Source organism: Gadus macrocephalus, chromosome 21 (genome assembly GCF_031168955.1).
Source record: "Gadus macrocephalus chromosome 21, ASM3116895v1".
NCBI classification, from domain to species: Eukaryota; Metazoa; Chordata; class Actinopteri; order Gadiformes; family Gadidae; genus Gadus; species Gadus macrocephalus.
The window spans coordinates 9,796,790-9,821,815 of record NC_082402.1 but is presented as its reverse complement, the minus strand read 5'-3'; the positions used below and the strand labels follow the sequence as shown (position 1 = coordinate 9,821,815).

The 25,026-nt window shown below is 46.2% G+C and overlaps 3 protein-coding genes across 3 annotated transcripts; 2 read left to right on the top strand and 1 right to left on the bottom strand.

Moving 5' to 3' along the window:
* The first annotated feature begins 261 nt into the window (after positions 1-261).
* Positions 262-7,357, top strand: riox1 (ribosomal oxygenase 1). Its single transcript, XM_060041963.1, has 15 exons — positions 262-416; positions 668-803; positions 1,014-1,156; positions 1,267-1,366; positions 1,496-1,609; positions 2,470-2,576; positions 2,686-2,793; positions 3,468-3,502; positions 3,763-3,941; positions 4,416-4,520; positions 5,207-5,348; positions 5,504-5,624; positions 6,415-6,514; positions 6,609-6,695; positions 7,048-7,357. The coding sequence occupies exons 1-15, from the start codon at positions 322-324 to the stop codon at positions 7,105-7,107; spliced, it is 1,632 nt and encodes a 543-aa protein (XP_059897946.1). The 5' UTR covers positions 262-321; the 3' UTR covers positions 7,108-7,357.
* LOC132450010 (NADH dehydrogenase [ubiquinone] 1 beta subcomplex subunit 1-like) lies at positions 7,346-9,573 on the bottom strand. Its single transcript, XM_060041965.1, has 3 exons — positions 9,413-9,573; positions 8,870-9,014; positions 7,346-7,531 (listed from the first exon to the last, which is right to left on the bottom strand). Exons 2-3 carry the CDS (start codon positions 9,007-9,009, stop codon positions 7,495-7,497), a joined length of 177 nt encoding a protein of 58 aa, XP_059897948.1. The 5' UTR covers positions 9,010-9,014; positions 9,413-9,573; the 3' UTR covers positions 7,346-7,494.
* A 128-nt stretch (positions 9,574-9,701) lies between these two features.
* On the top strand, positions 9,702-18,880 carry cpsf2 (cleavage and polyadenylation specific factor 2). The gene is made up of 15 exons (XM_060041957.1): positions 9,702-9,867; positions 10,272-10,443; positions 10,549-10,708; positions 10,820-10,925; positions 11,476-11,605; positions 11,720-11,835; positions 12,055-12,242; positions 12,423-12,713; positions 12,968-13,068; positions 13,313-13,516; positions 14,384-14,536; positions 15,420-15,642; positions 16,040-16,408; positions 17,028-17,162; positions 18,351-18,880. The coding sequence occupies exons 2-15, from the start codon at positions 10,295-10,297 to the stop codon at positions 18,441-18,443; spliced, it is 2,418 nt and encodes an 805-aa protein (XP_059897940.1). The 5' UTR covers positions 9,702-9,867; positions 10,272-10,294; the 3' UTR covers positions 18,444-18,880.
* The last annotated feature ends 6,146 nt before the right edge of the window (positions 18,881-25,026 follow it).

The following is a 25,026-nucleotide window of genomic DNA, read 5'->3' as shown; positions in this document are numbered from 1 at the left end:
AGCGCTCTGCGCTACTGGAGGCTGAGAAAGGTGCCTGTCGGGAAAGCGCGACATCTGGTGGACATCTTTACAATTGCAACTTAACAGCTTTAGATCAATCATTGTGCATCGAATAAAAAAAAGAGAATAAAGTAGTTATTTCCCTGAATAAATGTTCACATCAACATCGGATGATGATATGAATTGTAGTTTATTCAGCTTGGTATTAATAAATGACATGGCAAAATCGCACATCCACGTGATAGGGGGCGACATTGAGCTTTTATTACCACGTCGTGAAGGCATGCTGTCGCAGGGTGATGACGATACACAAACTCGAAGATGGAGTGTAAACCCAAACACATGTCTGCTTTTGCTTTATATCGAAATGCAGCTGCGGAGTTGTCTCTTAATGAAAAAAAGCGTCCATTGAAGGTAAACCTTAATATGCATTGAAATTAATACATGGGATCCTACCTCGATAATAAGCACTCAGCAACGGAACTACAAGTTAGCGAATATAAAGTAACCTGCTTACTTGGGTGGCTGCACCACTAGCGTTAAAGTATTCGTGATTTATTGTAGCGCAAGTGTCTAATTGTGGAATTATCATTTAGATTTACTGTTTAAATAATTAAAAATATATAAGCATTTTAATATTCTCTATATTCTCTTGCTGTCCCATGGTGTCACCCAAAAAGAAAAAGCTGAAGGAGAATGGTGTGGCCACCGCTAAACCCAACAAAAGTGTAGTAATTAAGAAGAAACCAAAGAAGCTTGTGAAGACTGTGATAAAAGGAGAACCCCTGGAAAGAGTTCCACAGGTAAACATCAGCATGGTTTCTCAGTTTGTAATTATTATTTTTTTTTACTTTACTTTACTTTACTTGTTTTGAGTGGCGGGTAGTTTGGGTATAGTCTGTATTCCAAAACAATGTCAAAAAGTCTATAGTACCTTTTCTCTTGTCGGAAATAGATCTGGCAAGGTGTTGCTTGATCTGGATGTCAATAACTCCCTTTTTCCGTGCACACAGTCAAAGCCGTGTGAAGACAATGAGGAAGGCACATCATTAAATGCTGTGCTAGCAGACCTGGCAAGGGTGAATAACAGTCGGGACAGAGCAAGCAAACTGTTCCAATGGCTCATCCACCCAGTTCCCGCCGAAGACTTCTTCAGGTTCGTCTGTGACATGCGGCATTGGAATTGTTTACCAATGCCCAATAGCTCGGCAGGGGGGAGGCGATGATTTTGACCTCTGTCTCTCTATCTCCCGCTCTCCATCTCAGGGACACCTGGGAAAAGAAGCCCCTCTTAATCCCGCGTCAGAATCCAGACTACTACAATGGACTCTTTTCCACGGCAGAGTTCGACCGCATTTTGAGAGAGGTGGGTATATATATATATATAGAGGTCACCATGACATCGATACCATCCGTCTCTCCATCCCAGCCGCCCTGTCCTCGTGTTGGTCTGCTTGTAACGGCTGCTGCTGTGTTTATTGTCTGCAATTCAAAGGATGACGTCCAGTATGGAGTGAACCTGGACGTCACCAGCTACACCAACGGCAAGAGGGACACGCACAACCCCCCAGGCCGGGCGCTGCCCTTCAGTGTGTGGGACTTCTACTCGGTGAGGTGACAAGGGCCACGGGTTCCCAGTGTGGTGGATCTTATGCCTTTTAAATTTGTTCTTCCGTGATAACATACTGGTGTGAATTTGGTGTTGATGTATCTCCACCTTTTACACAACTCGACATAAGGCCCTCTACCATTATACAACTCGATGTAAGGGCCTCTACCGTTATACAACTCGATGTAAGGGCCTCTACCGTTACACAACTCGATGTAAGGGCCTCTACCGTTACACAACTCGATGTAAGGGCCTCTACCGTTACACAACTCGATGTAAGGGCCTCTACCGTTACACAACTCGATTTAAGGGTCTCTACCGTTACACAACTCGATGTAAGGGCCTCTACCGTTACACAACTCGATGTAAGGGCCTCTACCGTTACACAACTCGATTTAAGGGTCTCTACCGTTACACAACTCGATGTAAGGGCCTCTACCGTTACACAACTCGATGTAAGGGCCTCTACCGTTACACAACTCGATGTAAGGGCCTCTACCGTTACACAACTCGATTTAAGGGTCTCTACCGTTACACAACTCGATGTAAGGGCCTCTACCGTTACACAACTCGATGTAAGGGCCTCTACCGTTACACAACTCGATGTAAGGGTCTCTGCCGTTACACAACTCGATGTAAGGGCCTCTACCGTTATACAACTCAATGTGAGGGTCTTTTCTAGTAAACAATTTGTTTTCCTCCATTTTGTTCAGCTCAACATGTAGGTGACATGGTAATCAAAATATATAAGACAAAAATTAATGAATTCACTTAATTTAAGCGACATAGCCACATTTCTATTGGATTGTACTTATTGCAAGCTGAATGTTACTTACAGCGGTTTGTGCTCCTTCTTCCAGAGTGGCTGCTCCCTGCGCATGCTGAACCCCCAGGCCTTCTCCTCCACAGTATGGAACTTCCTCTCCATCCTCCAGGAACAGTTTGGCAGCATGGCCGGGGCCAACGTGTGAGTGAGCGAGCTATTTTCGTTGTTCATTACCGACATAACTGAAATGTGTTTTTGTAACCGATCTAGAGGTCATGTCGTAATTGTATTTCCTCTCTCTCTCTCTAAGGTATCTGACTCCTCCCGGAACCCAAGGCTTCGCCCCGCACTATGATGACATTGAAGCCTTCGTGGTTCAGCTGGAGGGAAAGAAACACTGGCGAGTGTATAACCCAAGGTATGCCCAGAGCCAAAATGAACTTTTGTCTTTTATGGAAAAAATATTTATGGCTCTTGCTAATCATAATGGTATTAAAAAAATATCATTAGCAAGGATGTTAATACTGATACACAATACTATAACTCTGGAAATCTAGAGTTCTCACGAGAACACAATTTTAATTTGCTCATCGAGTCACTCTGGAAACAAGCGATATACTCTCCCCAATTCCACTGGCCCGAAACATTAACCAATCACATCGGTGTATCTGATATAGGCGGGCCGAAAGTGTTTTACCGACCGGATACAGCAAGAGTCTTATCTATTGGTTAGCTCCTCTGGTCTGGATACATCACCCCTTGTATTCTTCTGATTGGTCATAGTGTTATCCAATTGTGTGCAGTGATATTTTCAAATGCATGCTTGGTGCCGCCCCATCGAGTTGGGCCATTTTCATTACTCGTTGCCAGACCCTAAAGCTTTCTAGAGGTCTGGATAGTCTGGATTTCCAGGCTACAATACTATACTAATAAATATAAAAAAATATGTGTGACTTATACTTTATTTTTTATAGTATTGTATAGGCCCATGTGTTATTCTTGGAGAAAACAGGTAACCAGTTTCCCACATTGACTAACTTTAAGGAAATGTGACCAGTCTTAACAGAGACCATTTCCTTCCTTTCATTCCAGGTCCTTGGAAGAAGTATTGCCAGTTACTTCGAGCCGTAAGTGCCTTACCAAATACCACCTTTTTTCTTAAAGCACCTAAGTAACATGTTAAAGCATAAGCGCTCCGTCTGTTTTGTATGCTGAATGATGGCGTTCTATACACTGTTCCGATTTTTATGCTCGGAGCATATCGACCCAAAAACGGGGAAATTCAAATCTGCATTTCCGCAAATCAGTCCATAGCAATTTCAAATGACAATCTCTCATCCAAAGATGTGAAAAGTACATGAGACCTGTCTCATTTCTTTGCATCCAGCCAACTTCAGTCAGTCAGAGATCGGGAGCCCAGTGCTGGAGGTGATCTTGGAGGCCGGGGACCTGCTCTACTTCCCACGCGGGTTCATCCACCAGGGAGACTGCCTGCCAAACTCCCACTCCCTCCACGTCACCGTCTCCTCCTTCCAGAGGAACAGCTGGGGAGACCTGCTCGCCAAGGTGCACACGCTCTGCCAAGCTCATCACTCTCGCCGCTCGGACAGAGAACACCTTGGGATCGAAGCCAGCCAAACATTGGCCAAGTCGAGGCAGGGACGGCAGCGGGCTGTTTGTAGATGCTTGATGGGCTAGCATTATTATGTCAGTTATGCTTTATTTGTATAGCACCATTCCAGACAACGAGGGACAAAGTGCTTAAAGGTGTAGTGTGTAAGATTTCGTTGAATCTAGCGTGACTGGAATGAAATATTCATCCGTATGTTTTAATTAGCGTATAGTCCCAGGAAAATACTTGTGTTGAACCCTTTGAATCTACATTTGAAAGGAATGTAGATTCCTTAATTAAAGCGAAGATGCATTAATGAATAAAACTAATAATAGACGTCCACGTAGTGGGAACGTTACGACTGGACAGGTTGGAAAGTGTACATTATTAACTAGATGCTATTTTTGTGTTCTGGGATTATTTCCCAGCTGGTGCCTGCGGCCCTTGGGGTAGCGATGGAGGAGGATGTGGAGTACAGGCAGGGCTTGCCACTGGACTACCTGACGTACATGGGCGTACAAAACTCTGACAAGGTAATGATTGTGATGATGGGGAAGGAAGGGGAGCAAAGGGGAAATGGTACTCTTGGTCTTGTATGTTTTCATCCAAACAATTTACCGTGCATTTTAGATATTATCCTACTTTAGTATCCTACTATTACCTGTAGGGATGTTACATGCTTAAATCGTGTAATATTGCCAGTATATGAACGGGTTGTAATTTAACCTAAATACGTTTACCTTCCCAATCTCTCGCATATACCAGCCTGTGGGCTGAATTATATTACATTTCAACCTGATGGAAGGGCTGTCTAAGCGCGGATAATGATGCGCAGTTCACTTACTGGCTAAAGGGGCCAGTAATGAGAAGGCATTTTTGAATCTTACACATAGTACCTTTTTAAACGAGCATGTAGGTGGAAGCCTAAGGGGATACTGCGGATATTGGGATTTGTCTCCATGCCAAAACGTCCAAACCAGTGAAGTATCCTGCCGCATTGAAACTTTATTTTCGAAGCTACAAAAATGTTAAAGTGCTGTACGATTTAATAAAAAACAAAACAAACAGAGTGGCCATATAAATGAGTGAGTGACAGGGAAAACCATCTACCTGTCGATAAAATTACACTGCATTGTTGCCAAAGGATAACTTTCCAACAACCGCCATCTTGTCCCCGGTGTCGTGCCCGTCGCTGACGACCCATCTTGTCCCCGTGCAGGAGGACCCACGGCGAGAGAAGTTCCTGTCCCGTATGGGCGGCCTGATGAACAAGCTGGCCGGCTACGCACCGGTGGACGCCGCTGTAGACGAGAAGGCCAAGGAGTTCCTCCACGACTGCCTGCCTCCAGCACTCACTCCAGGTGTGTGCTTGTGTGCGTGTCTCCATCATAAAAATGAACCAAACATTACAGAAGCATATTCAACAAGGAGTTTTCGTGTACCAGCTGCTTCCATTAGACAGTGACTAATCTGATCTGAAGTGTGTTAACACGATGCCCCATGTCTCCTGCTGCAGAGGAACAGGCCAGCAGTGTTCAAGGCTCCTCCACTAGGTGGGGGAATGGGCGGCCTTTGAATGTCGGCGCTAACATCAACAGCCAGACCCGGGTGCAACTCATTCGCGCTGGTTGTGCCAGGTAAGGCCTTGTTGGCCCTTAATTGTGTGTGTTTGCACAAGAGGCTTCTATTGAGTGCATCGGCTTGGTTGATACATGGGTCTGTATTAGGTAATATACTGGCTGGTAAAGGCACTGCTCCAATCGAAATCACCCTTTGCTCAAGTGGAAATGCCGTTCTTCTATGGTAAAAGATTATACATTGGGAGATTACAAGTTGCATGCAACATGTGGCAGACTGGATTAATTTAATGCCATTTCATTTCATTTGTGCAGGTTTGTTCATCAATACAGGACGTCATTAATTGTATACATCCTTTTCAATTAACAATTAATGTTACCTCATTATAGAAAGGGATCCATATGAACGGTAACTGGTGGCCTGCAGGCAGCAACAAGATCAATTGTTCAGATTAAAATTCTATGATGGATACCTTGCCAGTCATTGCCAACTGGCAATGGTTGTGCATGCTCATAGCCTGCAAACAGACCCCTCTGATGGCTATTCAGTCTCTCTGGTAACTCTTCATATGCACTGCTTGGCTCAATCTGCTCTGTTGATTAGGCCAATGTGCAAATTAACATGTGTCCAGACGGAAAATATGTAGATTTGAGTTGCAAACACCTAATTAATTTTTAATCATTGGAATATATTGCATACATTAGCATTGCAATATACCTCTGGTTGAAATTAAATGCAATTTTTTCTCAATATTCTGCTGCTATTTGCTGCACATGTTGCCAAAGGTGTTTCTGCAGTTTACAAAATTGCATGTATTGAATTGTTGTGGAATAAAAAACTGTTCTCCAGGTTGTGTAGTGATGGGGAGGTCATCCAGTTGTACTACACTACGGACAACTCCAGAGTATACCACAAAGAGGAGCTCAAGAGTTTTGAAATCAAAACAGAGGTGTGGCATTTCTAAGTAAACATATAACCCTGGCTGATTTGTTTTCGGTTTACTAATGATGCGGAACACAACCTAATGGCTGCTGTTCCCCCAGTGTGCGGACGCTGTTGAGTTCCTGATCCACGCGTACCCCAAGTTTGTGTCAGTGCGAAGTATTCCATGTGACTCGGCTGCAGAAAGGGTACGCTTTGACACCGTTTCCATTTTCAAACCAAAGCTAATTTATTTAGCTGTGAACATAATACATATTTATGGGGGAGTACTGTGTTTCTTGCCTATCATAAGCTAACTAAGTATTACGAGTGGATTTTATTTCAAGTGCTATAGGTATGAAGAAATTGCTTTATATATCCGCTTATATCTTCAACCCATATTCTTTGAACATTTGGTTATTTTATCCAAGTATTCTGAGCAAGGTGCTCACTTTAAATAGCAATAGGTGGTAGTAGCACCAGATGCTTTGTGTTTTAAGAATGCATTCTTGTAAAACTGACCTCATAGAAACCCATCTTTTCCCCCCCCCTCCCCTCCAGATTGCTTTGGCTGAGCTGCTGTTTGAGAAAGGGATTATCCGCACTGCAGAGCCTCTCTAGTGTTGGACACTGTTCCCACAGTTCTGGCCTCCAACACATTTGGACTGGATTCCAGTTTCAGCTTTGAACCTATATCAATAAATCTGCGATACAAAACATCTCTGGCAACTATTAGTCTCTCCGCTATACTGCAGTAGACGTAAAAATAATGTCTAATTAATGCTTTGTATTAAAGGATGGGAATGATTGTCGCATGAAAAGCAAAAAAACCTTGCAAGAAAATAAAAATGATTGACCATTTTCACAGAAATGTCCATGTTTATTATTGGTTGATGCAACTCAAAAGAACATGGTATAGATATTTTAAATAATCCATTCTGAAGGCTACCCCACAATCAAACGATAGATGGTGCTCAACAACAGCATGACCAGAGACGGGCTGGTTATCTACTTCCAGGTATACTCCTCTCCAGGCTTCAGTTCCCTACAGACGAGAGGGATGAGTCAGCAAAATGGTACAGTTTAGGATAATACAATATTAAGGCAAAATTGAGCTGCTTCTAAAGCATTTACGCTTGTCAAATGCAGCCTAGCACCAAGATAGCATCCTAGTAAGTGGTTATTTAGGATTGGCAGTTCAGTAAAGGTGTTCTTGGCAGGTGGACTTTCCACTTTATTTTATTTTAACAAAATCGTCAATCTCGAAGATGCTTTGTTCTTTGACGATACAGTAATTATGTACTACATGCTGATTTGCACAAAGTCAACTGAAGCTCAACTTCTGTCCCAACCCTTCAACGCACTGCAATCCCCGCCTGCACGTGAGCCATATGCCCTAACTTGTCTCAGACAAGCCAAGATACGACGAGCTTCTCTCACTCGTTTTGCAAATCAATTATTTAAATGTATCCCCACATATCCAATTTCGTATGGCACCTACACCGAGAGGACAAAAACCATGGCTGATTTACATCTTGACATAGATAATGTCAACTACTCATCTGGGGACTTAAGAAACCGGCCAAATCCTTTAACAGATATTTTTTTACATGAAAATCTTAGAGATTGCCATTTAAAACATGCAATATGCCAATACACTTAAAACAGGTGAATGGGCATAGACCATCAGGAAAAGATTATCATTGGATCTAGAAATATAAATTCCTTGTTTATTTTACTGCCTCAAAACAAAATTTAAATATAGGAAGGGATTCTAATGTAACTCTATACTGCTGGTCCTTTGAGAGCTGATGAGCTAAAGTCTTCATAAAGAGGAGATTTGGTAACTTAAGTTTCTACCACTGTTTCAGAGGCCAAGCGTGTGATAAACTAGATGGCTTTGCTGACTGGATTAACAATGTCAGGCTTTTGCGGAAGTATTACTAATGAGTGAAGCAAGTATCTGGACAGGTGTCGTGGCAGATTCTAGGAGTTGCTAGCTCGATTGTATTTATATGCATGCCTTAATAAATACAATTAAGGCATGCAATCGATATTTTGTTCCTTATTGATTGCAGGTACAAATTGGTTTCCTGAATTTATTTCTAGCCTCAAGTGACAAAGAATCCTCAAGTCCTCAAGCCTCACTAAGTCTTTGATTTCAGCAATGCATGCAGATATAAAGAGGATGACCCAAGCTTTCAGTAGGGATGCAATATTGGAGAGTTAAACGCCATTAAATGCTATAAGATAAGACCTATTTTTTCATGAATTGGCCACTCCTAGCTCCCTTTTGGCTTACCAGTTCAAATCATTTGAGTTTGCATTAAATATGCAAAGGGCATTCGGAGCACTAGTGGTGATGGACCTAGGTTTTCCTTACCTGCCGTACAGAGCACTTCTGTTTCTGAAAGCTGTCAGCTTCTGGTCCTGTTGTTTATCCATGTACCATCCAATCACAAAGCCCATGGGCACCAATATGTTCACCCAATGCTCCCTTGCAAGTGATACAAAGTTCACCATGATGTCTGCAAATAAAGCAATGCAACGTCAATCAGAGTATGATGTCTTGAAAAAGCTACCTGTTAGCAGATATCATTAGGTACTATAACGTTAACTTAATCGACCAATTACAAAAGAATCGATCCATACCACCAGTACATAAACCTTTATCAAGCACTGTAATATATCATTATTGAAAATAATAATACACTGGTTCCCTATGGCGAATGTCAACTGCTACAATCCACCAGTATGAGGAAATTAGCATTAGCTGGCTAACTGCATAGCATAACAAAATGTCATTGAGATATTTTATTTATGCATTTAAAGGTAATACTTATGTCCCCAATGACAACTGTCGTACATGTACAATAAATTGTATCACAATGTAAGAGAGGCTTTTAATAATATTAAAGAATATTACCTTGTGTTCTTGTTTTACCGATGCGCTGCCTTTGGCTTCACACTTGCAAGGCAAAGGACATTGGACCATACCAACTATGGCAACCCGGATTAGGTTATTCGACATGCCGACACATATTTGATCATTATTTGTCGCTGTAAATACTTAACAATATCAACTTCTGAACATCCTAAATTTCTTAATTAAAAAAAAATATGGGGTAAACTTATAAACAGAGATGTATGCGCTCCGTCAAAAGATTTGTATGCACCAACTCCCACCCTATTATTTTTGTTGAAGGTACGTTCCGTTGACCTCTCACACGTGATGATGCAGCGGCAAAGCTTATCCGTCTGATTGTAAAAAGTGTCTTCACAAATGCTAGTCAACATGTCGTAATATTGTTATTACGGTCTGGAGTTAGTATTTTCCTATGTCAGGAAAAACTGTTCATTTGTACTATTTCACAACTAATGGTAGGTTTTACCAACGTTGGTCAAACAAATGAATTAACCCCCCTGTTAGTTATAGCTGGCATGCTAACAACCGGCTATTGTGATTGTGAACACATGATGTAAATGTTTACATAGTTTAATAGTGCGTAGTTGGTGCATTTACATTTTCACGGGTGATACATTTTCTTGACTCAACTATGTCTAACAAATTTGTATACTACTATGCTATTCCGTCGGAGATATTGGCGTGTCTATCTTTGCACAATGTGACCTCATCTCATTCAGGAGCTAGTAATTACAGATACATCAGTTGCACCATGATATTCTTGTTTTACATGTGTAACGTTACATTGAACAAAGAATACGCACTATTGCATCTAAGGATGCTGTTCTCGGTTGCTTACTTCTACCTTTTTCCTCGATAGCTGCCACTTGATAGCTGAGGAAGATGACATCCATTATCAAGTTGACAGCTGTGTCGGGGGTTCAGGAGGAGTCTGCCCTGTGCTACCTGCTTCAGGTGGATGAATTCCGCTTCCTCCTTGACTGCGGCTGGGATGAAAGTTTTTCTATGGAAATCATAGATGCAATGAAACGGTAACCAACACCATATCCGCAGTGTTGACCCCCAATCACTGCAATGTTATTGTTTGGCGTTGCAGTGTGTGTGTTTGTGACATCAGTGATTTTGTGGTCCATCAGACACGTCCACCAGGTCGATGCCGTGCTCCTCTCCCACCCTGATCCCCTGCATCTAGGTGCCTTGCCCTACGCTGTGGGGAAGCTGGGTTTAAACTGCCCCATCTATGCTACGATACCTGTATACAAGATGGGCCAAATGTTCATGTATGATCTATTTCAGGTGAGAAGGAGTTATTGAGTAAAACTTTCTGCATTGCAAGCAGTCTCTCTCACGTATGGTTTGGTTGCATTTTATCCAGTGTCTCCTTAAATGCTTACTTTTTTCTTACAGTCTCGGAACAACAGCGAAGACTTCAATCTCTTCACACTTGATGACGTGGACAGCGCCTTTGACAAAATCCAGCAGTTAAAATACTCCCAGATTGTAAATTTAAAAGGTCAGTGTATCACAGACAACGCAATCTGATTGGTCAACTTGACCTTCTAGAATGTGGTCAAATGAGCATGACTGCACACCTTGCTGTGCTGAACTAAAAAATTCCTCATGCTAAGCACCCTAGGCTTAAAAATGCATGTGAAATCCTTGACGTAGTCAGCCAAATCTTGATCTCGAAAGCATAAGCTAAAGTGGGCGGGACGAGTGAACAAGGACTTGAAAGCCTCTCTTTTACTTGGTCCTTGCTAAGATCCATCCGACTTGCTGGAGTAATAAACTACCGTTTGCGTTCCATGAGAGTCTACAGACATGCTTTTTTATGTATAGGTCAGATTACATGTTTTTCTAGGCTTACTTGTTTCTCAGTTATACAATGCAAAAACGTGATATTTTGCTGCACTATTTGACCACAATTTGATAATGTTATATTTTGTCGGTAACCATAGTGTAATCGCAATATTACACCCTATTATTTACGCCACAGACTCTCATAAAATGTATTTTGAAATATAGTTCTAAATAATATTCTTTATTCTACCCTACCTCGACAGGGAAAGGACACGGCCTGTCCATCACTCCCCTTCCAGCCGGACACATGATCGGTGGAACCATCTGGAAGATCGTCAAAGACGGAGAGGAGGAGATTGTCTATGCTGTGGACTTCAACCATAAGAGAGAGATGTAAACACCATCATGTCACTCACAGCCAAGCATGCGTTTATGATGCGTTTCTTTCTTCTGTCAAACTGAGCTCTTCCCTAACGTTGTAACTTCTGCTTCTTGTCATGGCCCTAGCCATCTGAACGGGTGTATACTGGAAAGCGTGAGCCGGCCCTCCCTCCTCATCACGGACTCCTTCAACGCCTTGTACGTGCAGCCGCGTCGCAAACAGAGAGACGAGCAGCTCCTCAGTGAGTCGACGAGCGCACAGCCCTCCAGAAACACCATTTTAAGACACAGCGCAATCAAATCAAATCTTGTCATGTGCACGACAGACATTTCTGTAGACGTTCTTTAACTTACATAGAACATTACCCTTCTTTGTGCTCCTTAATGTGGGTAAAGTTAAGAAGACGTCGTTCATTCTCATTCCGCTGATTAATTCGACGGCTCTCTCTGCGTGCGTCCAGCCAATGTGATGGAGACCCTCCGCGGCGACGGCAACGTCCTCATCGCCGCGGACACGGCCGGCCGCGTGCTGGAGCTGGCCCAGCTGCTGGACCAAATCTGGAGGACGAAGGACGCGGGGCTGGGCGTGTACTCCCTAGCCCTGCTCAACAACGTCAGCTACAACGTGGTGGAGTTCTCCAAGTCCCAGGTATCCCAGTTCACATCCCTAATTCCCTGCACACTGTAATCAGATGTAAGGAAACAGTCTCTTGCAACAAAGAGACTGTGTAAAAAATGGAAACTATATTCTACCAGGCAGGACAACCGGAGGCAATTATGACCAAGTCCACTTTGTTACGCTAACCCCCCCCCCCCTCCCCGTGCCCAGGTGGAGTGGATGAGTGACAAGCTCATGAGGTGCTTCGAGGACAAGCGGAACAACCCCTTCCAGTTCCGCCACCTGTCCCTGTGCCACAGCCTGGCGGACCTGGCCCGCGTCCCCAGCCCCAAGGTTGTGCTCTGCAGCCAGCCCGACCTGGAGTCGGGCTTCTCCCGGGAGCTCTTCATCCAGTGGTGCCGCGACGCCAAGAACTCGGTCATCCTGACCTACCGCACCACGCCCGGCACCCTGGCCCGCTACCTCATCGACAACCCCGGGGAGAGGATGCTGGACCTGGAGGTACAATATGGATATGGATATGGACTGTTTGCAAACTTTTCTGGCTCCGTTGTAGGATGAGTCAAATTAAGCCTCATGTCATCCCTTATTTAATTTACAACGCTGAGCCTCTTTTACATTGGATTTTGATTGGAAGAAAAATTTGGATTGCTATTGTCAATATTGTGTAGATGTCCATATGATCATTGTGGAAAAGAACATCCAAATTGACCTGCCCATTTTTCATTGCTTTCTCATCCGATGTTATCACACAGGTCCGAAAACGAGTAAAGCTTGAGGGCAAGGAACTGGAAGATTTCCTTGAAAAGGACAAGGTCAAGAAAGAGGCAGCCAAGAAGCTGGAGCAAGCAAAAGAGTACGTATCCGCCAATAAACAATGCTTTTCTTATCCAAAGACCGCCGTTTATTCACCCATCATGCACGCTGTCACCATAGGCCTGAACAGGTGTTACCAAAATATGGCGAGGTGCCCTCACTATGCCTCACTCACTCACACCTCAGTGTTACCAGCCCATCCCAGTAAGCCACTCGGCGTTCTCCCACTGCGGTCTGACCCAGTGTTAACCCTTCCCGTCTGCGCGCTTGGTCCGTCCGTGCAGGGTGGACGTGGACTCGAGCGACGAGAGCGACATGGAGGACGACCTGGACCAGCCGGCCGTGGTGAAGACCAAACACCACGACCTGATGATGAAGGGCGAGGGCAGCCGCAAGGGCAGCTTCTTCAAGCAGGCCAAGAAGTCCTACCCCATGTTCCCCACGCACGAGGAGAGGATCAAGTGGGACGAGTACGGCGAGGTCATCAGGTAAGGCGGGGGCCATCGCCAAGACACACAGATCAGGGGCATGTATCTTGCTTTTGTCCTGCCAATGTATATTTGAGCACGTCTCTCTTCCCCCCCCCACCCCCCGTCGGTAAATGCAGCCGGCGTGAGACTGAAAAATGGTTAAGTGCCATAAGTGCCTTGCTTGCCTGCCAAACGAAATACAATCTGCAATATCAGGGCCTACATGCTGCAGCTGGATATTTATCTATAATTGTTTTCCCCTGTTGCCAAATACAATGTGATTTATTTAAAAACATAAATAGCATCAGCACCGCTTCTGCACAACCCTCCATTGTTAGATAGTTTTTAGAGAAATACTGACAGCAAAATTATGTTCCGCTATCGAAAAATAACAAACGCTTGATGTTTGTGAAGGTGGCATTATCTCATGAATGGCTTTAGACTAAAGAAAGGCAGCCTAGAGAGAAAAACATAACAAGTTACTTAATAATAGAAAGGACATATTTGATTGTGTAGAACAGAAGCAATAGTATTATGCAGCCCAGACGGGGAAGGCTACAAACTGCAGACTAAAAACTATTTGTGCCAACATGAATGGCCAAAAAACATGGCTGGTGCACATTGTGTGCTCACATGCTATTAGTTGTTAGGTTATGTTGTATCGCAGTGAAACCTGCAGCGCCTAGCAAGCACGCATCAGCACGGTGTGCGCATGCATCAGCTTCTGTGCACGCAAGCACCTCACTCACACAGCTCGGCACCTCTGGCATGTTTGAACGGATCATTCAGCGGTGTGTTCCTCCAGCCCCGTTCCCTGTCCACACACATCTATTAACCCCCACAGGCCACAGCCATCCCATGACGCGTTTCTGTTCTGCCCTCAAGGCCGGAGGACTTCCTGGTGCCCGAGCTGCAGGCCACGGAGGAGGAGAAGAGCAAGCTGGAGGCCGGCCTGTCCAACGGCGACGAGCCCATGGACCAGGACCTCTCCGTGGTGCCCACCAAGTGTACCTCCAGCATCGAGAATATCGAGATCAGGTCAGTGACGCTCGCGGCGGCTGAAGGCCACCTTAGTAAATCTGTCGCAGAATCATAAACCGCCCCCCCCCCCCCGCAACCCCCAGGCTGTTTGAAATTCACCGGCATAATTCACGAGAAAGTCGGTTGGTTGATGGGAAGGTCAGGTTCTTTTTTCCCCGCCTTGCTTGGGCGATGTGCAGGGAAAGGAAATGAGCCTTCTGCAGTGAGGTACACCTGAGAGCACACATACTTCTCTTGCAGCTGCTGCCCACCACTAATCCACTGCAGCTGCTTTTTGGCCAGCAGTCAAGTTTATTTTTGTACAGCCCTTTTTTTTTTTATCAGAGCCTCTCTCCTTTGGCCAATTTAATGCAAACAAGGAACCCCGTGGAAAGGGTCATATTTTATCTTATTGATTAGGAAAGTATGAGTTGATTATGAGATTTTGATCGAAGTTATGGACTAAATCTGATAATAACGATGATGAATGTCCTATGCCTTGCAAAAGCACTAACCTAGAAAGTTACAGTACCGATATGCAAAACAACCATACGTTTTTGAAATGCTAATTTAAGGTAATTTACCATGAAAAAAACACAGGTGTGTTCCTTTTAAGGAAATACAGTTTGGACTATCATCACCCAAGCAAATCATAGTTCTGGTCGGTTATGTAACAGTCAAGACACGGAGCTGCCAGCTCAACCACGGCCTGAGGTCAGATAAGGTGGATCCAGCTTGTTATGCAAGGAACGCTGGTGTGAACACCGCATTAAATAGCCAAAAATAAATGTTTTTTCCACGAGATAGCCACCTGCAGATCTGTACCACATCAACACAAAACAATTCCTTCAGAGTGACTCCTCCCACTGAATCCAGCCACCCTCCTCCTCCCCCCAATAAGGGCCAGGGTGACGTACATCGACTACGAGGGGCGCTCGGACGGCGACTCCATCAAGAAGATCATCAACCAGATGAAGCCCAGGCAGCTGGTGATCGTCCACGGGCCGCCGGACGCCAGCGCCGACCTGGCCGAGTCCTGCCGGGCCTCCAGCAAGGACATCAAGGTGTACACGCCCAAGCTGCAGGAGACCGTGGACGCCACCAGCGAGACCCACATCTACCAGGTCCGTGGCCGCGCAGCCTCCTCCTGGCTCGGTGCCGGAGTGGATTCTGTTCAGTTTTCGACGTGTCTACATTTTGTCTTTTTGATTGTCATTTGTTTTCTTTGTGAAACAAAATGTAGTCGTGTAACACGGATTGAAAACCGTTGCTTTGCATTTTATTGACGCGTTAAAATAAGTGCTAAAAAAATCGATACAAAGCCGTATACGTGAAGATGAAGTAGAGACCCGTTTTGGAGAGAAAATACAAATAAATGATTGCTATAATTATATAAAATAATCTTGTTCATTTACCCATACACACTTCCATTACAAAAGAAAGGCTTTACAACCAAACGGCATGTGGGAGTCCCCTGTCACCTGCTGATGGCTCCGCCCCCCCTGTCCTCTGTGTCTACAGGTGCGGCTAAAGGACTCGCTGGTCAGCTCGCTGCACTTCTGCAAGGCCAAGGACACGGAGCTGGCCTGGATCGACGGCGTGCTGGACATGCGCGTGGCGAAGGTGGACACGGGCGTGCTGCCGGAGGCCGTGAAGGGCGAGGAGGAGGCGGGCGAGACCATGCTGACGGAGGACGGCGCCGGCCAGGACCCCGCCATGGACGTGGGCGTCACCGGGGAGACGGCGGGCGAGGGAGAGGCCGAGGAGGGCGGCGTGGCCCTGGCGGCGGTGGCCAAGCGCGCCATGAAGAGCCTGTTCATGGAGGACGAGCGCGAGCCCTCCGACGAGAGCGACGTCATCCCCACGCTGGAGCCGCTGCCCACCCCGGAGGTGAGAGGATAGGGGAGGGGGAGGTGAGAGGGGTGGAGGGAGGGAGGAAGGGAGGGAGAATGGGTTAGAGAATCAGAAGTAGCTTGTTGCTACCACTGAAGCCGCAGTCATCACAAAGTGGGAGTAATGTGGATTTACTTTGTGACTTTCTGGTCTTTCTCTGTCGATTCAAGTTGCAGAGAGGTTACTTAGTTTATTTGGAAAAGACTGTGTCTTGAGCGGGACCTTCCAGCCAGCCTGTCCCCCGTCCCTCTGGGTAGATGAACAACGACAGGGTGTTGATCCCAGGACGGCTGACTTTGGGATTTGCAGCCAGAGGTGGCGCTGCGTCTGGAGAATGACACACAGCTAAATCTGAATGGACGGGAAGGGAGGACTCCGCCCCCTGGCCTTATAGGCGGACAAAGAGAGAGAGGGAGGGAGGGAGGGAGGGAGAGAGGGGTAGACGAGGGGTAGACAAACGCCGGCTTCCGAGGTCAAAGTTGATATTTTTATATATTTTTTGACGCATGCATGAGTGCAAGGGAGGTTGGGTTCGACCTCTCCAAACACGTGCACATTTGGGAAACATGGGTTTTCCGCCCGAGGTCGCTCACAGGCCGTCCCTCTCTCCTCCCAGGTCTCGGGCCACCAGTCGGTGTTCATCAACGAGCCGCGCCTCTCCGACTTCAAGCAGGTGCTGCTGAGGGAGGGCATCCAGGCCGAGTTCGTCGGCGGCGTGCTGGTGTGTAACAACATGGTGGCCGTCCGCAGGGTGAGTAGTGCTAGCGCTCTGTCCCCCCCACTGTACACAAGGTGGGGGTGTGTGTGTGTGTGTGTGTGGGGGCGGGGGGGGGGGGGGGGGGGGAGTGATTGAGTAAGAGAGGTGTGTGTGTGTGTGTGTGTGTGTGTGTGTGTGTGTGTGTGTGTGTGTGTGTGTGTGTGTGTGTGTGTGTGTGTGTGTGTGTGTGTGTGTGTGTGTGTGTGTGTGTGTGTGTGTGTGTGTGTGTGTGTGTGTGCACACAGGCATGTGTGATCCGTCAACAAAGGAAGTGAGACAGCTGGAGCTGGGCTAGCCCCGCCAGGCGTTAAGTGCACTTTTTTTCGATTCCGTTTTTTTTTTTTTGGTATTTTCTTACATAACGTCCTTGCAGTGCTATTTCTACGTTATTTCTCATCTCGCTCCCTTTTCTTATCTTCATCGGAGCTCTATTGCTTAGATCAATGCCCAGTACACCTTTTTATTTTTTTTTTATTGTTAAGCGTATTCAAAAGCAGCAGAGGTAATCCTTTAAAGGGGAGAAAAGAGGAGGGAAAATATATCCGCCGCAGTGACAAGGGCATGCATCCCCTTCAATTTAGTTTCTGCTGACTCAGCGGTCCACATTCAAAGAGAAGTGGACTCTTGAACAGGACTTTATTTCCGACATGCAAATATCAGTGTAGTAAGTAAAGCAGGGTAATATAATAACTGACAGTTCACTCTCTAGTCGTTGGCCCATCTGTCTGTAGAACTGATGGATTGCTAGTCTTCAAGAATAACAAAGTTATTTGTATTTAGAATTTCTTTCCTTGTGCTTTTAGCTTGAGGAAAGTCGAAAGTTTGACCCTTCTACCTGGAGGGGTCAAAATGAATGAGGGATTCATTTAACACTTGGACATTTGACCATAGCTGAACTAACCCTAACCCTGACATGTGGGCAACTCAAATAAACATTCATTCATTTTATTTTTTGAAAAAGAAGATAAAAATTTAAATAAAACAAGTCGCCCATTCATCATCTTCTATAATCCAGACAGCCAGGGCTCGGTCATGTGACCCGCTGAAGTGTCATCGATGTGTCAAGTGTTGACGTGCCATCACCAGGGCCCTTTTGACCTAGGTCCCTGCCCCCTCACTGTCTATATTACTCTCTCTCGCTCTGTATCTCTGACCCCCTCTTCGTCACCCCCCCCCCCCCAGACGGAGGCAGGGCGCATCGGCCTTGAAGGCTGCCTGTGTGATGACTACTTCAAGATCCGGGAGCTGCTGTATCAGCAGTACGCCGTGGTATAGAGGAGGAAGAGGATGAGGAAGAGGATAAGGAAGAGGAGGAGGAGGCGGCGGGGGCATCACCATCAGCCAGACACATTCCCTCCTTGAGGATTTCCCCCCCCCCCCCCGTGCCCTAGAGGAGTGCAGTGTACCGTACACTCTGCCCCCCCCCCCCCCCCCCCCCCCCCCGCCCGCCCCTCCCCTCCCCCACGGGCGACTCCAGCTGTTTGAACTCATTTTTTTTCCCAAGGATGTTGTACAATAGGTGTCTATTTTGTTTGTTTCTAGTTGTTTTTGTACAATTCTTGTTGGCTTGCCTCCCTCCTGACTTCCTCTTTGTATGCCCTCCCCAATCCCCTGTTTATACGGCCCGTGATCTGGATGGCAACATGGAGAAGGAGAGCTGTTCTTTTTTCAATTCTATAATTAAAAAAAATCCATTTCTTTTTTTTTACAGATATGGCGTTGTAATGTGGTTTGTTGTTTTGGCTGTAGAGCGATTAATTTATTATTACTGCTTTAACAACCTGAAACTAGAGGCTCTTCTTGGCTGCTGGTGTTGGCTCGGGACCAGCATTTGTCATCATGCATTACGTTTGATCGATGATTCCTCCGAGGAGTTATGTAAAGTTTAATCAACAAGGAAAGTATTCACTTACGAATTGATTTATATTCTGAAGTTATTCTTTTGTGGTGCTCGCGGTGCGCTCTAACTAGGCCAACTAGTTAGTTAGTAGTACTGACACCAGGTGGAGACATTTCTCAACCCTATAGCTGCATCTCAAGCAGAATGCAACCAGCAAACAAAAAAAAAGGAAACCAAATCATTCCGTCCGAAGCTAGGGCCTGCGTTGAAATTTAGAGTGGAGATGATATTGTCCTGTGAGTGATGATGTGGCCTCAGCATCACACATGCAAAGTGCCGGATTAATATTCAGCTTATGTATTAGGAGTGTTCGTTTCCTTGCTTTCTTATCTTCTGCATGCATGTTGCCAGTCAGTGCAGCCGCTGCCTGCCCGAAGCATCAAGGTGTATCTGCTCCATTAGGGGACGCGCCGGTGATAACGGGGAGTCTTCTTGTGGGTGAACGATGGAGTGTTGCCATCTGACTCCACCCCTCCCTGACAGCCGTCAGAATCTGAGAAATAGTGGGGTGAAGTAATGCACCACACGCACACATTGAGTGTGAGTAGGGCAGTGAGTCAGAGCAGCGTCGGAGTGTGTGTATGTAAATTAGGTTGTGTGGGTGGACTGGCGGGCGATCATGGACACCGATGGAGTTTAGTCTTGAGCACGGATGGCTTAACAGACGTGCACGCCTGCTTTTTCATGTTTTTTCCCATGTAATTGCACACTTTCAGAGTCATTGCTATTTACATCATTTACTTACTCCATGCAAAAGAGAAGAAATGATATGTTCATGTGAGCAACACACCAGCACTTCTGAATTATCGTTATTTGTATTTATGAATTTGTGTGTGTGTTGGAACTTCAGTAACCTGACAATGTTTGGGCCGCGGGGGGGCAAGTTAACCTGGGGTTGAAGGGTACAGGAGAGAGAACGAGCCTCTTGTGTTATGTGCCACACAGAGCATGCCAGCCGTGCCCAGTCAACGCTTTTTCATTTTGATAATTGACCGGGAACGCCAGGCAGCGTCCATCAGCTAATCCTCTTAGCTTTCATAATGCTGAGTCGGTCACAGAAGCCCCTGTTTTAATGTAACGAGCGGCTAAGCCCGGGAACATGGGACAGCGCTCGGGGGGCTCTATGGGGCGCAGACAGGCCTTGCCTATGCCCCCTGGAGGATAGCGAGGGGACCCGCTGTCCGCTCAACAAGTGGCCCCGGCAAGCTGTCGCATCACGTCAAACGTTGAAAGCCCATGAACTTCAAGGGAACGAGGGTGGGGGGGACGGGCCCCCCAGGTCGGAGATGTGGTGTTTCTCACTGGGGCAAGGTCAACATTGTAGCTGCAGATGCCTCACGGTACTGGGATCTGCTTCTCTGAGCACACCGTGGCCATGATGAGTGTTCAAGCGCTTAGAGAGTCAGTGTAATCCTTTGGAAAAAGGACAATGGTTTCTAGGAAAGCGACATGTTGAATCACAGAACATAAGGTATGCCGTTTGTTACTCTCACATTCACCGAGAGAATTGTGTTACCCATCACCCCCGGTTCTCATTTAATTGAATAGCATTGCCTTCAACACCCCGAACTTTGTAATTAAAAACACTGCAAAATGTTGATGCTTGCAGATTCACAGTAAGCCCAGAGTCGATTTCGGTGTGTTTGGGATTTTACAATGGGAATAGTGATTTAGTAGTCAATTAAGATCAGTGGGAATGTTCCTGCAGCTCCAGAGAACACACATATCCAGGGGTTAGCTTTATTTTCTCTGCATGCAAATAGCATCCATCCGCTCTTTTTTCACTTATTTCCCTGAATTCACCTGCACATGCCCTCTTCCACCCTCCCTCCCTCGCTCTCTCCCTCTCCCCCTCCCACACACACACTTGTACTAATTCCTGGTCTCTATAGGTAATCCCCTTGTGTGTCTCTCTGCAGTAATGGGCCTCTGTAAGGGAGCCCACATATACTTAAGATGCGCATAGAAGCGACCGTACGAAGCGGGGAAATCCTGAATTACACCATTACCGAAGTGATCCTCTTATGCAACCTGCTCTTCTCAACCGTCCTCAAAAGTGGGCCCATTCCGCACGAGCACAAATCCATACACACACACACACAGACACGAAAAGGCACTTTTACAGCCAGATAATCCACCGCTCACAATAGTACAGCTGCCATATTGCTTTGTCCCAACCAAACAATTGTGTTTTGTTTTGTTGCTGCGTTCAGGGCCGCCACGACTCATAAGAAATTGGACTGGCTCCCTGACAACAGGGTTGCTGCCTGTGTTGTTTGTGTGTGTGCGTGTGCACTTGTGTGCGTGCGTGCATGCGTGATTGTGTGTGGGGAGTCGTTGGCAGTCAGCAGAATGTGACTGGATGTTTGGTTACAGATCACAGGAGATCGTTGTTCCTTGGCCACTGAAACAAAAACCTATCCCGGTTTCTCCAGAAAAACAAACAAGGAAACACGAGATACTTGATCTCATGATGTTGGAAGTGTGTTCTCGAGACTGGGACAAGAACCCCATCAGGGATTACACAAACACCCCCCCCCCCCCCACACACACGTACACACAGACACACACACACACACACACAGCCATCCTCAACCCCGCAGATACTATCACTGCGGTATCATCAACCTCCCCTACCTCCCGCACGCCTGTCCCCCAACCTCCTCCCATTGATAATGATTTTACCCTCAGTGACACATCCATCAGAGTTCTCGAGCTGTGTTGTTTAGCCCTCCAGCAGTAAGTCAACAGCTACAGTGTGTGCGCCATGGAAGCCCTTCCGCTAACGCCAGGCAGCAGGGGAGCTAACGCGGCGGGCGCTATAGGCTAGTCGTCTGATGGGCCATCACCTGAGGATGAGTTATGTTCTGATGAGGATTGGCGCACCACAGCATTGCCCGCCGAGGTCTGACTCAGCACCAAGGCCTGATGTTTTACCCCGTGAGGTTTGAGCCAGGGCGGGCGGGATCATTTTGATTGGGTCAAATGGTCAATGATGATGTTGTACATGCCATGGGTCAGGCGGACCCTCGTCCACCGTTTGATAGGGGTAGGAAGGGAAGAAGATGAGGAGAAGAAGCAGCAGCAGAAGAAAAGAAAAAGGATAGACCATAGACTTGAGGGCAAAGTATTTGTAGTAAGTATTATCTTGCAAGTTTGTTTTAGTTTTTTTGACTAACAAACCCATGTGAGGTTTTCCTTAATATACATTTTGACAAACTGCGAACACTGAGTCCCAATATAACTTAGCCTAACCTTGGTTTTGTGCGCATGCATTTCAAGCAGTCCCTTTTCCTTGTGTGTGTTACCGAATCAAGGTGGTTCCAAGGTTACATAATCTACCTAGCAGGTGCATTGAAATCACCTGCGGGGGAATCCACACAATACAGCAGCAATACATTGCACCAAAGGTACACTCAGCCACCAGCCTTTGGGACGCTCCCGGGCAGGAAGTGTAGTGTCCAGTCCAGTACAGTACAGTACAGTACTGCGGCTCGTAATGAAACCACACTGCAGTGATCTTATTGCCTGTGTGAGGCTCCCGCAGAGTGAGCGAGCCACACACTTCTGTGGAACTTGCCCTCGTTTATCCCTTCTGTTTTCCCCCTGTAGAGATATACACTATATATATATATATATAGATAGAGAGAGAGAGTGTTTATCTATAGTGGACCATATACTTAGACTTACTGTCTCCACGGTTCTGATGCTATCGGGGCTGGATGAATGGGTGTGTGCCTTTGTTGTTGCAGCCTCTAGGCTCGGTGAAGAAGGATAGAGATTGCTGTGTTTTTTTCGGTGATTCTCGCCGGGTTTCTCGTCTGCTGGGTGGGCAGGAGAATAATAGGGCTGTTTATGGGCTCGCACATAAGTGATAGCCTTACACTTTCTTTCTTTCTATGTTTCTTTCTTTCTTTATATGTTTCTATCTTTCTTTCTTTATGGACTCAGTACAAATATGTCAAAAGCAGGGACAGACTTTCCTTTCTGTCTTTCTTTCTTTCTAGGGTATACAAGGTCTTTGTATCTTGACGAGGCCCAGTGGACCAACTAAGGGATGATGGAAATCATGCCCCTGCACAGTGACAGAATATCGGCTGGATTTTATCAGTGGAATTGCACCTGAGCTAGGGTAGGTCGGGGGGAGGGGGGGAGGAGGGGATGTCTTTGGTCAAATGAGCTTTGGGGGACAAAGTTACCATAAAAGCATAATTTGAGGAAGGTATAATTTTAAGTGACACACATTCTAAATCCCACTCATGATACAATGACGATAATGGCCCTGGGGAGATGAAGGCTGTTACATATGTAATTACATACTCAAGTCGCTCAAAATGTGACAGTACCCTCTCTGCACAATGGGCCCTTTTTGCAGAGACCGACAAAGACCGAGACACCGCAAAGCAAAAAACAATTAAATGAGCCACTCAATGGAAAATAGAACAGTGGTGTACAAATCTAACCTATAATCGAGGCAGGCAGCTTGACGCGAGGCATCCATTGTCATCTGGGGGTTTATTGATTTCCAGCGTGTGATATGCCTGCTAAATGTATCTGTGGGGTGGGGTGGGGGGGGGGCGGGGGACGACCTGGCCCTGTCAGAGGTATACAGTAACGAGGTGAGTGTTTGACTCCAGAGTACACAGATTAGCCCCTCTGGTAGCTCCTCTCTGCCCTGTTTGCTCTCTCCACACCCCAGCAGGCGTACAAACAGAAACCTGTGCTGCCAGCGCCGAGCGACGCTCTGCGTTGATGATGAATATTTTATTTGCTCTTGTTTCTCTGCAGCCGAGGAGTTCTTGCATGGATTGAAATCAGCGAGTCTCTTGGTCTGTGTGTGCGCGTGTGTGGGTGAATGTGTGGGCGGGTGGGTGGGTGGATGTGTGGATGTCTGCGTGTGGGTGGATGTGTGGAAGTCTGTTGGTGGGGGGGGGGGTTTGTGTGTCTGAGTATGTGTTTGTATGTGCATGGAAAAGGTTTGAACAATCATTGTCCTCAAAGTGCTGTTAACAACCATATGGAATTTGATATGTGGAAATTATAACAATATTAATGATATGTGAATTTCAACGGTGTTAGAACTATATTTTCTCATAGAGGCAAAGCCCTTATAAAGAAACATGTGTGTGAATGCTTGTGGATGCATGGCATGCTGTTGTGTGAATGGGTGTGCATGTCTTTGTGGCAGTGTGCATGTCAATGCATTTTTACGCTTGTGTGTATGCATGTCCATGCTTGTATGTGTGTGTGTGTGTGTGTGCATGCGCATGAATTTGTGCGTGTGTGTGTTTGTGTACGTGTGCATGCTTGGGTTTATGCGTGTGCACGCTTGTGTGTGCACGCTTGTGTGTGCATGCGTGTGCAAGCTTGTGTGTGTGCGTTTGTGTGTATGAATGCATGTGTATGTGTTTGTGTGTGTGGTGTGTGTTTGTGTGTGTGTGTGCGTGTGTGAGTGTGTGAGTGTGTCACCCAGGTCGTATCAAAGGACAGCGTGCATGGTGCTGTGGACAGAGGGACAGCCCCCATGCCCTCTGCTAGTTGGAACAGTGGCTGGGAGGCCAGCGGTGTGTTAACACACGGTGTCACACTACTCTCTGTAGCTCAGTGTCACCCTGTCATCTCCCTAGCCACCAGAGCAGAACACACGCACACACGCACCGGACACACACACACACACACACACACATGCACGCACGTGAACACACACACATACACACACACACACAGACACACCCATACATGCACACTTTCACATATTGATGCATACACACACACACACACACACACACACACACACACACACACACACACACACACACACACACACACACACACACACACACACACACACACACACAAACACTTGAGGAGAGCGAAAAAGCCCATATAACCTCCAAGATAACCCAAGATGTGTCACCACAGCAGGGACAGAACAAAAATTGTGAAATCAGTTGGACA

Excerpts from the sequence above, each read along its gene's own strand:
- LOC132450010 (XM_060041965.1), bottom strand. The coding sequence starts at position 9,009 with ATGGTGAACTTTGTATCACTTGCAAGGGAGCATTGGGTGAACATATTG. Across the intron at positions 7,532-8,869 it reads AGAAGTGCTCTGTACGGCAG|GGAACTGAAGCCTGGAGAGG; the intron begins GTAAGGAAAACC and ends TCTCGTCTGTAG.
- cpsf2 (XM_060041957.1), top strand. The coding sequence starts at position 10,295 with ATGACATCCATTATCAAGTTGACAGCTGTGTCGGGGGTTCAGGAGGAG. Across the intron at positions 12,243-12,422 it reads TGGAGTTCTCCAAGTCCCAG|GTGGAGTGGATGAGTGACAA; the intron begins GTATCCCAGTTC and ends CCCCGTGCCCAG. Across the intron at positions 17,163-18,350 it reads ACATGGTGGCCGTCCGCAGG|ACGGAGGCAGGGCGCATCGG; the intron begins GTGAGTAGTGCT and ends CCCCCCCCCCAG.
- riox1 (XM_060041963.1), top strand. The coding sequence starts at position 322 with ATGGAGTGTAAACCCAAACACATGTCTGCTTTTGCTTTATATCGAAAT. Across the intron at positions 804-1,013 it reads CCCTGGAAAGAGTTCCACAG|TCAAAGCCGTGTGAAGACAA; the intron begins GTAAACATCAGC and ends CCGTGCACACAG. Across the intron at positions 3,503-3,762 it reads ATTGCCAGTTACTTCGAGCC|CCAACTTCAGTCAGTCAGAG; the intron begins GTAAGTGCCTTA and ends CTTTGCATCCAG.